The sequence below is a fragment of the Mobula hypostoma genome, chromosome 2, assembly GCF_963921235.1.
Source record: "Mobula hypostoma chromosome 2, sMobHyp1.1, whole genome shotgun sequence".
Lineage (NCBI taxonomy): Eukaryota > Metazoa > Chordata > Chondrichthyes > Myliobatiformes > Myliobatidae > Mobula > Mobula hypostoma.
In genome coordinates, this window is record NC_086098.1 from 159,032,012 (window position 1) to 159,046,862 (window position 14,851).

At 45.4% G+C, this 14,851-nt stretch overlaps 1 protein-coding gene across 1 annotated transcript in view; it reads left to right on the plus strand.

Annotated features, from left to right (window-relative positions):
- Nucleotides 1-14,851, plus strand: part of ess2 (ess-2 splicing factor homolog) — a 75,222-nt gene that overhangs the window by 33,501 nt on the left and 26,870 nt on the right. Inside the window, exon 7 of the mRNA XM_063073592.1 lies at nt 7,550-7,652. Within this exon, the coding sequence (XP_062929662.1) occupies nt 7,550-7,652 (103 nt within the window). The remainder of the gene's footprint in view (nt 1-7,549; nt 7,653-14,851) is intronic.

Genomic DNA, 14,851 nt, shown 5'->3' on the forward strand with positions numbered 1-14,851 from the left:
GCTCATTCCACACTCTCCCGCACCATCTTCTGAGTGAAGAAGTTCCTGTTCAAGTTCCCCTTAAACATTTCACTTGTCATCCTTAACCCATGACCTTTTCCACCCAACCTCATTGGAAAAAGCCCACTTCCATCTACCCTATATATACCCCTCATAATTTTGTATACCTCTATCAAATCTCCCCTCAACCTCCTCTGCTTCAGGGTAAAAAGTCCCAACCTATTCAATCTTTCCCTATAATTCAGGTCTTGGCAATGTCCTTGTAAATTTTCTCTGTTCTTTTTCTGGATTCTGGGTGAGGGAACTTCGTTATCCACTAGCAACAGTGGCCAGGTAGTACCACAACTGATGGGCCAGGGTAAGCACTAAAGGCATTACTGCACGTCCATGTCTGCCATTGATAATAACTGAACCAAAATGAGATAAATATATTTGACCATCTCTTCCCTAATCTACCAGAGGTGGACGTATGTGCCTATGACAGACAGACGTGCGTGTGTACACACACACACACACACACACACACACACACACACACCTCCCCCCCCCCCCAAGTCTCTCTTTTTATCAGTGCTACTCTCCATGTTGACAGATGTCTTTGGTATTGGTGACCAAAAAATAATGGGTTAGACCATAAAGACAAAGGAGCAGAAGTCGGCCATTCGGCCCATCGAGTCTGCTCTGCCGTTTTATCATGAGCTGATCCATTCTCCCATTTAGTCCCATTCCCCTGCCTTCTCACCATAACCTTTGATGCCCTGGCTACTAAGATACCTATCAATCTCTGCCTTAAATACACCCAATGACTTGACCTCCACTGCTGCCCGTGGCAACAAATTCCATAGATTCACCACCCTCTGACTAAAAAAATTTCTTCGCATTTCTGTTCTGAATGGGCGCCCTTCAATCCTTAAGTCATGCCCTCTCGTACTAGACTCCCCCACCATGGGAAACAACTTTGCCACATCCACTCTGTCCATGCCTTTCAACATTTGAAATGTTTCTATGAGGTCTCCCCTCATTCTTCTAAACTCCAAGGAATACAGTCCAAGAGTGGACAAACGTTCCTCATATGTTAACCCTCTCATTCCTGGAATCATTCTAGTGAATCTTCTCTGTACCCTCTCTAACGTCAGCACACCCTTTCTTAAATAAGGAGACCAAAACTGCCCATGGTACTCCAAGTGAGGTCTCACCAGCGCCTTATAGAGCCTCAACATCACATTCCTGCTCCTATACTCTATTCCTCTAGAAATGAATGCCAACATTGCATTCGCCTTCTTCAGTACCGACTCAACCTGGAGGTTAACCTTAAGGGTATCCTGTACGAGGGCTCCCAACTCCCGTTGCATCTCAGAACTTTGAATTCTTTCCCCATTTAAATAATAGTCTGCCCGTTTATTTCTTCTGCCAAAGTGCGTAACCATACACTTTCCAACATTGTATTTCATTTGCCACTTCTTTGCCCATTCTTCCAGTTTATCCAAGTCTCTCTGCAGACTCTCTGTTTCCTCAGCACTACCGGCCCCTCTACCTATCTTCGTATCGTCAGCAAACTTAGCCACAAAGCCATCTATTCCATAATCCAAATCATTGATGTACAATGTAAAAAGAAGCGACCCCAACACGACCCCTGTGGAACACCACTGGTAACCGGCAGCCAACCAGAATAGGATCCCTTTATTCCTACTCTCTGTGTTTCCTGTCAATCAGCCAACGCTCTATCCACGTATGGAACTTTCCCGTAATTCCATGGGCTTTTATCTTGTTAAGTAGCCTCATGTGTGGCACTTTGTCAAATGCCTTCTGAAAATCCAAATATACAACATCCTCTGCATCTCCCTTGTCTAGCCTACTGGTAATTTCCTCAAAAAATTGTAATAGGTTTGTCTGGCAGGATTTTCCTTTAAGGAATCCATGCTGAGTTCTGCCTATCTTGTTATATGCCTCCAGGTACTCTGTAACCTCATCCTTGACAATCGACTCCAACAACTTCCCAACCACCGATGTCAAGCTAACAGGTCTATAATTTCCTTTTTGCTTCCTTGCCCCCTTCTTAAATAACGGAGTGATATTTGCAATTTTCCAGTCCTCTGGAACCAAGCCAGAATCTATCAACTTTTGAAAGATCATCGCTAATACCTCCGCAATCTCCACAGCTACTTCCTTCAGAACACGTGGGTGCATTCCATCTGGTCCGGGAGATTTATCTGCCTTTAGACTATTCAGCTTCCTGATTACTTTCTCTGTCGTAATTGTGACTGCACACACTTCTCTTCCCTGCCACCCTTGAGTGTCTGGTATACTGCTGATGTCTTCTTCAGTGAAGACTGATGCAAAATACTCGTTCAGTTCCTCTGCCATCTTCTTATCTCCCATTACAATTTCTCCAGTATCATTTTCTATCGGTCCTATATCTACTCTCACCTGTCTTTCACTCTTTATATACTTGAAGAAGATTTTAGTATCCTGTTTGTTGTTCTAAAGCTCTAACTGGCAGCTCAAATCTGAGCATCAATTATCCTGTTTACAAAATGCAATGTGGCAGTGTCTACCCAATCAGGAGATATACGGGTTTGGTGGGTAGGACAGAAAACACTGATTACCAAAAAGCATATTAATCATTTATTTACAAACAGTAATAAACAAAAATTTAAGTTCCCCCAAGTTAAACAAACCACAGAACTAAATATTCAACAATCAGAGACTTAGCTAAAAGTGGGTGCGGACCATACCTCCCCAATAGTATGTGTACTGTGCCTTGGACAAAGGGATTGAGCGAGAGAACCTCTGGCATGTGTTATTCTTATACCCGCTGAAGTGCCTGGAACTGGAAATGGGTGCCATGGTGCACAAGCCAACCAATGGGAAAGGGTGGCTGCAGTTTTTAAACACACCAATTGGTGGCCAACATGTCGGAAGCGGCTTTTGACTGGCAAATAAGCCACAACCCACACTACAATCAGTTCACTCTCAATATTAGGAAAATGATAGCAAGCTAATACAAGAAGACATAATTTTAAGGTAAATGGAGGGAAGTATAGGGAGAATGTCAGAGGTAGGTTCTTTTACGCAGAGAGTGGGAAGTGCTTGGACACCCTCCCAGGGCTGGTGGTGGAGGCTGATACCTTAGCAGCATTTAATAAACTTAGACTTTTATCATGGATAAAAGGACAATGGAGGGCTATGCGGGAGAGAAGTGTTAGAATGATCCCCGAGAGTTTAAAGGTCAGCAGAACATCGTGGGTCAAAGGGACAGTACTGTGCTGTATTGTTGTATATTCGAAGTGTCATTCACAGTATTTTCATGGCTACTTGCTGTCCAATACCTACTCACTGACACCCAGTTTGGGTTTCGCCAGGAGCATTTGGCTCCAAGCAGCTGAATTACAGAGGTGAGGTGAGTTGGCCTGCACTTAGTCATAGTTATAGTCATACTTTATTGATCTCGAGGAAATTGGTTTTCGTTACATTTGCACCATAAATAATTAAATAGTAAAAAACCATAAATAATTAAATAGTAATATGTAAATTATACTAGGAAATAAGTCCAGGACCAGCCTATTGGCTCAGTGTGTCTGACCCTCCATGGGAGGAGTTGTAAAGTTTGATGGCCACAGGCAGGAATGACTTCCTATGATGCTCTGTGTTGCATCTCGGTGGAATGAGTCTCTGGCTGAATTTACTCCTGTGCCCACCCAGTACATTATGTAGTGGATGGAAGACATTGTCCAAGATGGCATGCAACTTAGACAGCATCCTCTTTTCAGACACCACCGTGAGAGAGTCCAGTTCCATCCCCACAACATCACTGGCCTTACGAATGAGTTTGTTGATTCTGTTGGTGTCTGCTACCATCAGCCTGCTGCCCCAGCACATAACAGCAAACAGGATCACACTGGCCACCACAGACTCGTAGAAAATCCTCAGCATCGTCTGATAGATGTTAAAGGACCTCAGTCTCCTCAGGAAATAGAGACGGCTCTGACCCTTCTTGTAGACAGCCTCAGTGTTCTTTGACTAGTCCAGTTTATTGTCAATTCGTATCCCCAGGTATTTGTAATCCTCCACCATGACAACACTGACCCCCTGGATGGAAACGGGGGTCACCGGTACCTTAGCTCTCCTCAGGTCTACCACCAGCTCCTTAGACTTTTCCACATTAAGCTGCAGATAATTCTGCTCACACCATGTGACAAAGTTTCCTACCGTAGCCCTGTACTCAGCCTCATCTCCCTTGCTGATGCATCCAACTATGGCAGAGTCATCAGAAAACTTCTGAAGATGACAAGACTCTGTGCAGTAGTTGAAGTCCGAGGTGTAAATGGTGAAGAGAAAGGGAGACAAGACAGTCCCTTGTGGAGCCCCAGTGCTGCTGATCACTTTGTCGGACACACAGTGTTGCAAGCACACATACTGTGGTCTGCCAGTCAGGTAATCAAGAATCCATGACACCAGGAAAGCATCCACCTGCATCGCTATCAGCTTCTCCCCCATCAGAGCAGGGCGGATGGTGTTGAATGCACTGGAGAAGTCAAAAAATATCAAGGTAACGTTAGATTGCATGGGTCATCCAAGTCCCTGATAGCATTGACGTAATTGGTATCAAGAGGATAAACACCCAGTGGCTGGAGTCATGCTTCACAAAGGCAGAGAGTTGCGGAAGGGTCAATGATGTCATCTCCAGGGTATTAGTGTACGGTTCCTCAGGGCAGTGTCCTGGGCCACACTATCTTCAGCTGTTTCATCAATGACCATCCTTCTATCAGAAGGTAGGAAGTGAGGGTGGAAGATTGTGGGGGCTGAAGATAGTACCCTGCTCTGCTGGGTGGAGAAGTGGCAGACAGAGATCAATTTGGACAAGTGTGAAGTGCTACACTTTGAAAGATCAAACTTGAAGGGGGAGGAACAGAAGGATCTTGGCATCCCAGTCACTCAAAGTTGCCCCACAAGTTGAAACGGGGTTTAAGAAGGTGTATGGTGTGCTGGCCTTCATTGGTCGGTAAGGAGATTGAGTTCAAGAGCCATGAGGTACACCCCTCTCCGCCTTCCACAGGGATTTGTCCCTCCGCGACTCCCTGGTCCACACGTCCCTCCCCACGGATCTCCCACCTGGCACTTATCCCTGTAAGCGCAAGTGCTACACCTGTCCCTACACCTCCTCTCTTGCCACCATTCAGGGCCCCAAACAGTACCTCCAAGTGAGGCAACACTTCACTTGTGAGTCTGTTGGGGTCATCTATTGCATCCAGTGCTCCAGGTGCGGCCTCCTCTACATCGGTGAAACCTGACGCAGATTGGGTGCCGCTTCGTCGAGCACCTCCGCTCCGTCCGCCACAACAGACAGGATCTCCCAGTAGCCGCCCACTTCAACTCTGCTTCCCACTCCCATTCAGATATGCCCTTATATGGCCTCCTCTACTGCCATGATGAGGCTAAACTCAGGTTGGAGGAGCAACATCTCATATACTGTCTAGGTAGTCTCCAGCCCCTTGGTATGAACATAGAATTCTCCAACTTCTGGTAATTCCTTCCCCCTCCCTTCCCCTATCCCTATGTAACTCTGCCCCCTCCCCCAGCTGCCTACCACCTCCCTCTTGGTTCAGCTTCCTTCTATTGTGTTTCCCCTATTCTTTCACCTTTCCTGTCTATCGCTTCCCTGCCTCCCTTCCCCCACCCCTTTATCTTTCCCCTTACTGGTTTTTCACCTGGAACCTACCAGCCTTCTCCTTCCCACCCTCCCCCCACCTTCTTTATAGGGCCTCTGCCCCTTCCCCCTACAGTCCTGATGAAGGGTTCCGGCCCAAAACGTCGATTGATCGTTTCCACGGATGCTGTCCGACCTGCTGAGTTCCTCCAGCTTCTTGTGAGTGTTGCTTTGACCCCAGCATCTGCAGATTATTTTGTGTTTACAGTAATGTTGTAGCTCTATAAAACTCTGGCTAGACCACACTGAGAGTAATGTGTTCAGTTGTGGTCTCCTCATTATAGGAGGAATGTAGAGAGGTTGCAGAGGAGAATTTACCAGGTTGCTGCCTGGATTAGAGAACATATTTTACAAGGAACTGTTGGAATGACGGTGGATGAGAAGTGACTTGATGGAGGTGTTTAAGTTATGAGGGCCACAGAGAGAGTGGACAGCCGGCACCTTTTCTCCAGAGCGGCAGTGGCTGTTTTAAAGTGAGTGGAGGAAAGTTTAGGGGAGATGTCAGAGTTAGGTATTTTTTTATACAGGGAACACATTGCCAAGCGTGGTGGTAGAGGCAGATACAAAGGTGACATTTAACAGACTCCTGGATAGCCATGTGGATGTAAGAGAAATGGAGGGTTATGGGGTGTGTAGGAAGGAAGGGTTAGATTGATTGTGGAGTAGGTTTATAAAGGTTGGCACAACATTGTGGGCTGAAAGGCCTGTACTATGCTGTACTGTCCTACGTTCAGTTCACAACTCCTCAGCAAACTCCAGCTCCATGGTTACCTGCAGCAAGACCTCGACAGCGTTCAGACATGGCCTGACAATGTGTCCTTAGAAGAGTCATCATCATTCAGAAATTCTCAGGATTGGTCACGTAACTACAGTAGCTACTAGAGATGAGGATCCTGGTAAACATAAACATAACCATTCAACAACCTGACCTGTTAATATATCACTGACCTTTCATCATCCCTGGGTCTAAGTCCTGGAAGCCCTGAATCAACAATGTTTGGCAAGTTCCTTAATCAGGTAGTGGTACAAAGCAACTCATAGAACATAGAATAGTACAGCGCATTACAGGCCCTTCGGCCCACAATGTTGTGCCGACCCTCAAACCCTGCCTCCCATATAACCCCCCACCTTAAATTCCTCCATATATTTGTCTAGTAGTCTCTTAAACTTCACGAGTGTATCTGCCTCCACCACTGACTCAGGAAGTGCATTCCACGCACCAACCACTCTCTGAGTAAAAAACCTTCCTCTAATATCCCCCTTGAACTTCCCACCCCTTACCTTAAAGCCATGTCCTCTTGTATTGAGCAGTCGTGCATGGGGAAAAGGCGCTGGCTATCCACTCTATCTATTCCTCTTAATATCTTGTACACCTCTATCATGTCTCCTCCCATCTTCCTTCTCTCCAAAGAGTAAATCCCTAGCTCCCTTAATCTCTGATCATAATCCATACTCTCTAAACCAGGCAGCATCCTGGTGGATCTCCTCTGTACCCTTTCCAATGCTTCCAATTGCAAACCATAAGGTGACCAGAACTGGACACAATACTCCAAGTTTGGCCTAACCAGAGTTTTATGGAGCTGCATCATTACACCGCAACTCTTAAACTCTATCCCTTAACTTATGAAAGCCAACACCCCATAAGCTTTCTTAACTACCCTATTTACCTTCACCACTACCTTCTCAAGGGCAATTAGGGAGGAGTGCGCAAGTTAAAACTTGAATTAAATGCATTTTTAGGAAAAGGAAATGGAAAGTTTGATTTGCATCTGCAGCAATGAAATGTTGAGCAAGTGATGCTTTGACACAATGTATGCACTCACGTTGTCTTTGGTTTTGAAGTTTAAACAGGGCAAAGTGGGGCCAGATGGAAAGGAGCTGATCCCACAGGAGTCGCCAAAGGTGAATGGCTATGGCTTCGTAAGGACTCCTTCACCTGCTCCAGGTAAGAGTCAGTTATGCAGCCTCATACTGACATTCTTGCATCACTGTCTAAAAATCCCTATTTTGCCTGCATTCAGGGTGGCATGGTAGCATAACGCTTTACAGTATCAGCGACCCCAGTTCAATTCCTGCCGTTGTCTGTGAGTTTGTACGTTCTCCCTGTGACTGAATAGGTTTCTTTCCACATTCCAAATACAAATGGGCTAGTCAGTTAATTGGTCACGTGGGTATAATTAGGTGGCTTGGGTTCATGAGCTGGATGGCCCTGTTACCGCGCTGTATCTCCAAGTAAAAATAAAGTTAATGAAGACGAGGTGTATGTATGTAGGTGAGAAACATGGAGCACTTGATTGGCAGTAGTTGGTTTGTTGTGTAGACCAGACTAACAGCAATATTCCTCAATCAGCGTGCAAGTGATTGGCTATTTCATCAGCTTTATGCCATTATTTCAGAGGAATATCAACTCAAAACTCTGGGAAAACTTCCAGCTTCTCCAACAGCACTTTGGAAATTCACTTTCTGTACAGACTGCTAGAGAGTATGATACATAGAAACATAGAAACATAGAAACATAGAAAATAGGTGCAGGAGTAGGCCATTCGGCCCTTCGAGCCTGCACCGCCATTTATTATGATCATGGCTGATCATCCAACTCAGAACCCAGCCTTCCCTCCATACCCCGTGACCCCTGTAGCCACAAGGGCCATATCTAACTTCCTTTTAAACATAGCTAATGAACTGGCCTCAACAGTTTGCTGTGGCAGAGAATTCCACAGATTCACCACTCTCTGTGTGAAGAAGTTTTTCCTAACCTCGGTCCTAAAAGGCTTCCCCTCTATCCTCAAACTGTGACCCCTCGTTCTAGACCTCCCCAACATCGGGAACAATCTTCCCGCATCTAGCCTGTCCAATCCCTTTAGGATCTTATACGTTTCAATCAGATCCCCCCTCAATCTTCTAAATTCCAACGAGTACAAGCCCAGTTCATCCAGTCTTTCTTCATATGAAAGACCTGCCATCCCAGGAACACGGTTAGAGTGTCAATCTAAATTACATGCTTGAATCTTTTGTGGCGGGAGGAGGGGGGGGGCAGCTCAAATATGAGGCCCACGCTCCCGCATCCCAAATAGGCAGCAAGGACCAAGTCCTGAGACCCAGCCTGAACAAATACCCAACCTATGGAGGCACCCAAAGCCGAGGCCTCTCAGATCAGAAGTCCGACCTTACGGAGCATCCGAGACCGAGTCTTGACGCCAAGGCTCTCTCTCCTAGATGCCCCTACTTACCTGCTAAGGAAGGTCACTCCTCTTCAGTGGGCTTTCAAACCTGTATTGAGATAAACAACTTTCACACCAGATGAATCCATCCCAGGACTTCAATGTCTGTCCTTAAGCAGTTACTTACTTCCAGCCCAGGTGGCTCCACTCCAGGTTTTTCTAGGACAGACCAGATGCAGCCATTTACCTCGGAAGTGGGGGCTGCAGGTGAGACTGAAATAGTGTGGGTTCAAGTCCCGCATCCCACCTGCTAATATCCAGACCATTGATGAACTAGGAGCGAGACTTGTCTATCAAAAGAGGCTCGGGACTGCTGTGTGCTCACAGCTACTTCACCTGACTGTGTTAAACAACCCAAGGGCTTCTCAATTCACAGGGTTGTTCATATGGTGTCCTTGGGCAAAGTTAGATGCACAGATGTCTGCTTCCCAGGCAAGACGTCATGGTGTTTGGAATTAATGGTCCTGGTGAGTTCTTGCTCACCCAGCCAGGAATAGTGTTGCTCATACTGCCTGCTATGAGAGTTCTCATCAGTTATTCTGATGGCAGTCTTCATCTCACCCCAGGCGGATGTGAAGCCTGCACTGAAGGAACTGAACCTTGTGGTCAGATGTCTTGAAACAGGAGAACCAGAGGCCCTTTTCATCATTGACGGTGACTTCAAGCAGGCCAACCTCAAGAGTCTGTTACCACATTGCTTACCAGCACATTTCCTGTCCCACCAGGGTATCAGAGGCCTAAACACCCTTGGCCATTCCTATACAACCATCAAAGCTACCTACCTCCTACCCCTCCCCCACCCCCAACTGTTCATATATTGGTAAATCTGAATAACAGGCTGAACAAGCTGTGCTCCTTCTCCCTGCATATAAACAAAATGAAACAGAGGATTTGGTACAGAAAATCATTCCAAGCAGGTCTGAGTAAATAGATGAGCTTCTGTGCGACTGCCTTAGACCATAAGACCATGAGACATTGGAGCAGAATTAGGCCCGTGGGCACGTGGCCAAGTGGTTAAGGCATTCGACTAGCGATCTGAAGGTCGTGAGTTCGAGCCCCAGCCGAGGCAGCATGTTGTGTCCTTGAGCAAGGCACTTAATCACATAGTGCTCTGCGACGACACTGGTGCCAAGCTGTGTGGGTCCTAATGCCCTTCCCTTGGACAACATCGGTGTCGTGGAGAGGGGAGACTTGCAGCATGGGCAACTGCTGGTCTTCCATACAACCTTGCCCAGGCCTGCGCCATGGTCTCGCAAGACTTTACTTTTTAATAGGCCATTCAGCCCATCGAGTCTTCCATCACGGCTGATCCCAGATCCCATTCAACCCGATACACCTGCCTGCTCACCATATCATTTGATGCCCTGACCGATCAGGAAACAATTAACTTCCGCCTTAAATATATGCACAGACTTGACCTCCATTGCAGTCTGTGGCAGAGCATTCTGCAGATTTACTACTCTCTGGCCAAAAAAATGCCTCTGTTCTAAAAGGTCGCTCTCAATTTTGAGGCTGTGCCCTTTCAACATTCGGTAGGTTTCAATGAGATCCCTGGCATTCTTCTGAATTCTATAGAACCATAGAACATTACAACACAGAAACAAGCCTTTTGGCCCTTGTTGGCTGTGCCAAACCATTTTTCTGCCTAGTCCTACTGACCTGCACCTGGAACATATCCCTCCATACACCTCTCATCCATGTACTTGTCCAAGTTTTTCTTAAATGTTAAAAGTGAGCCCACTTTACTTCACTTCATCTGGCAGCTCATTCCACACTCCCACCAGTCTCTGTATGAAGAAGCCCCCCCTAAATGTTCCCTTTAAACTTCTCCCCCTTCCCCCTTAACCCATGTCCTCTGGTTTTTTTCTCCCCTTGCCTCAGTGGAAAAAGCCTGCTTGCATTCACCCTATCAATACCCATCATAATTTTATATACCTCTATCAAATCTCTCCTCATTCTTCTACGTTCCAGGGAATAAAGTCCCAACCTATTCAGCCTTTCTCTGTAACTCAGTTTCTCAAGTCCTAGCAACATCCTTGTAAACCTTCTCTGCACTCTTTCAACCTTATTAATATCCTTCCTGTAATTTGGTGACCAAAACTGAACACAATACTCCAAATTTGGCCTCACCAATGCCTTAAACAACCTCAGCATAACATTCCAACTCTTATACTCAATACTTTGATTGATAAAGGCCAATGTACCAAAAGCTCTCTTTACGACCCTGTCTACCTGTGATGCCACTTTTACGGAACTTTGTATCTGTATTCCCAGATCCTTCTGTTCTACTGCACTCCTCAGTGCCCTACCATTTACTTTGTATGTTTTACCTTGGTTTGACCTTCCAAATTGCAATACCTCACACTTGTCTGTATTAAACTCCATCTGCCATTTTTCAGCCCATTTTTCCAGCTGGTCCAAATCCCTCTGCAAGCTTTGAAAACTTTCCTCACTGTCCACTGCACCTCCAATCTTTGTATCTTCAGCAAATTTGCTGATCCAATTTATCACATTATCATCCAGATCATTGATATAGATGACAAGTAACAATGGACCCAGCACTGATCCCTGTGGCACACCATTAGTCACATGCCTCCACTCAGAGAAGCAATCCTCCACTACCATTCTCTGGCTTCTTCCATTGAGCCAATGTCTAATCCAATTTACTACCTCTCCATGTATACCTAGTGACTGAATCTTCCTAACTAACCTCCCCTGCGGGACCTTGTCAAAGGCCTTACTGAAGTCCATGTGGACAACATCCACTGCCTTCCCTTCATCCACTTTCCTGGTAACTTCCTCGAAAAACTCCACTAGATTGGTTAAGCGTGACCTACCACTACAAAGCCATGTTGACTCTCCCTAATAAGTCCCTGTCTATCCAAATACTTGTAGATCCTATCTCTTAGTACTCCTTCCAATAATTTACCTACTGCCGACATCAAACTTACTGGCCTATAATTTCCTGGATTACTTTTAGAGCCTTTTTTAAACAACAGAACAACATGAGCTATCCTCCAATCCTCCAGCACCTCACCCGTAGATACTGACATTTTAAATATATCTGCTAGGGCCCCTGCAATTTCAACACTAGTCTCCTTCAAGGTCCAAGGGAATTCCCTGTCAGGTCCTGGGGATTTACCTGCTCTGATTTGCCTCAAGATAGCAAACACCTCCTCCTCTTCAATCTGTATAGGTTCCATGACCTCACTACTTGTTTGCCTTATTTCCATTGACTCCATGCCAGTTTCCTTAGTAATACAGATGCAAAAAACCCATTTAAGATCTCCCCCATTTCTTTCAGTTCCATACATAGCGAGCACTCTGATCTTCAAGAGGACCAATTTTATCCCTTACTATCCTTTTACTCTTAATATACCTGTAGAAGCTCTTTGGATTATCCTTCACTTTGACTTCCAAAGCAACCTCATGTCTTTTAGCCCTCTTGATTTCTTTCTTAAGTTTTTTTTGCACTTTTTATACTCCTCAAGCACCTTATTTGCTCCCTGTTTCCTATACATGTTATACATCTCTCTCTTCTTCTTTATCAGAGTTCCAATATCCCTTGAGAACCAAGGTTCCTTATTCTTATTCACTTTGCCTTTAATCCTGACAGGAACATACAAACTCTGCACTCTCAAAATTTCTCCTTTGAAGGCCTCCCACTTACCAATCACATCCTTGCCAGAGAACAACCTGTCCCAATCCACGCTTTTTAGATCCTTTCTCATTTCTTCAAGTTTGGCCTTTTTCCAGTTTAGAACCTCAACCCGAGGACCAGATCTATCTTTATTCGTGATCAAGTTGTAACTAATGGTGTTACAATCACTGGAACCAAAGTGTTCCCCTGCACACACTTCCATCATCTGTCCTAACTCGTTTCCTAATAGACAATAGGTACAGGAGTAGGCCAATCGGCCTTTCGAGCCAGCACCGCCATTCACTGTGATCATGGCAGATCATCCACAATCAGTACCCCGTTCCTGCCTTCTCCCCATATTCCTTGACTCCACTATATTTAACAGCTCTATCTAACTCTTTCTTGAAAGCATCCTGATAATTGGCCTCCACTGCCTTCTGAGGCAGAGCATTCCACAGAGCCACAACTCTCTGGGTGAAAAAGTTCTTCCTCAACTCCGTTCTAAATGGCCTACCCCTTATTCTTAAACTGCGGCCTCTGGTTTTGGGCTCCCCCAGCATCGGGAACATGTTTCCTGCCTCTAGCCTGTCCAATCCCTTAATAATCTTATCTGTTTCAATCAGATCCCTTCTCATCCTTCTAAATTCCAGTGTATACAAGCCCAGTCGCTCCAATCTTTCAACATATGACAGTCCCACCATCCTGGGAATTAACCTCGTGAACCTACGCTGCACTCCCTTAATAGCAAGAATGTCCTTCCTCAAATTTGGAAACCAAAACTGCACACAGTACTCCAGGTGTGGTCTCACCAGGGCCTTGTACAAGTGCAGAAGGACCTCTTTGCTCCTATACTCAACTCCCCTTGTTATGAAGGCCAACATGCCATTAGCTTTCTTCACTGCCTGCTTACTTTGAGTGATTGATGAACAAGGACACCTAGATCTCGTTGTACTTCCCCTTTTCCTAACTTGACACCATTCAGATAGTAATCTGCCTTCCTGTTCTTACCACCAAAGTGGATAACCTCACATTTATCCACTTTAAACTGCTTCTGCCCACTCACCCAACCTGTCCAATTCACCCTGCATTCTCATAACATCCTCACATTTCACACTGCTACTCGCCCAGCTTTGTGTCATCTGCAAATTTGCTAATGTTACTTTTAATCCCTTCATCTAAGTTATTAATATATATTGTAAATAGCTGCGGTCCCAGCACCGAGCCTTGCGGTACCCCACTAGTCACTGCCTGCCATTCTGATAGGGACGCGTTAATGCCTACTCTGTTTCCTGTCTGCCAACCAATTTTCTATCCATGTCAGTACCCTACCCCCAATACCATGTGCTCCAATTTTGCCCACTAATCTCCTGTGTGGGACCTTATCAAAGGCTTTCTGAAAGTCCAGGTACACTACATCCACTGGCTCTCCCTTGTCCATTTTCATAGTTACATCCTCAAAAAATTCCAGAAGATTAGTCAAGCATGATTTTCCCTTCGTAAATCCATGCTGACTCGGACCGATCCTGTTACTGTTATCCAAATGTGCCGCTATTTCATCTTTTATAATTGACTGCAGCATCTTCCCCACCACTGATATCAGGCTAACTGGTCTATAATTCCCTGTTTTCTCTCTCCCTCCTTTCTTAAAAAGTGGGATAACATTAGCTACCCTCCAGTCCTCAGGAACTGATCCTGAATCTATAGAACATTGGAAAATGATTACCAATGCGTCTACGATTTCTAGAGCCACCTCCTTAAGTACCCTGGGATGCAGACCATCAGGCCCTGGGGGTTTATCAGCCTTCGGTCCCATCAGTCTATCCAACACCATTATCTGCCTAATGTGAATTTCCTTCACTTCCTCCGTTACCCTAGGTCATCTGGCCACTATTACATCTGGGAGATTGTTTGTGTCTTCCCTAGTGAAGACAGATCCAAAGTACCTGTTCAACTTGTCTGCCATTTCTTTGTTCCCCATAATAAATTCACCTGTTTCGTCTTCAAGGGCCCAACTTTGGTCTTAACTAATTTTTTCCTCTTCACATACCTAAAGAAGCTTTTACTATCCTCCTTTATATTCTTGGCTAGCTTACCTTCGTACCTCATCTTTACTCCCCGTATTGCCCTTTTAGTTATCTTCTGTTGCTCTTTAAAAGTTTCCCAATCCTCTGGCTTCCCGCTATGTTATACTTCTCTTTTATTTTTATACTGTCTGTGACTTCCCTTGTCAGCCACGGTCGCCCCTTACTCCCCTTAGAATCTTTCTTCCTCTTTGGAATGAAC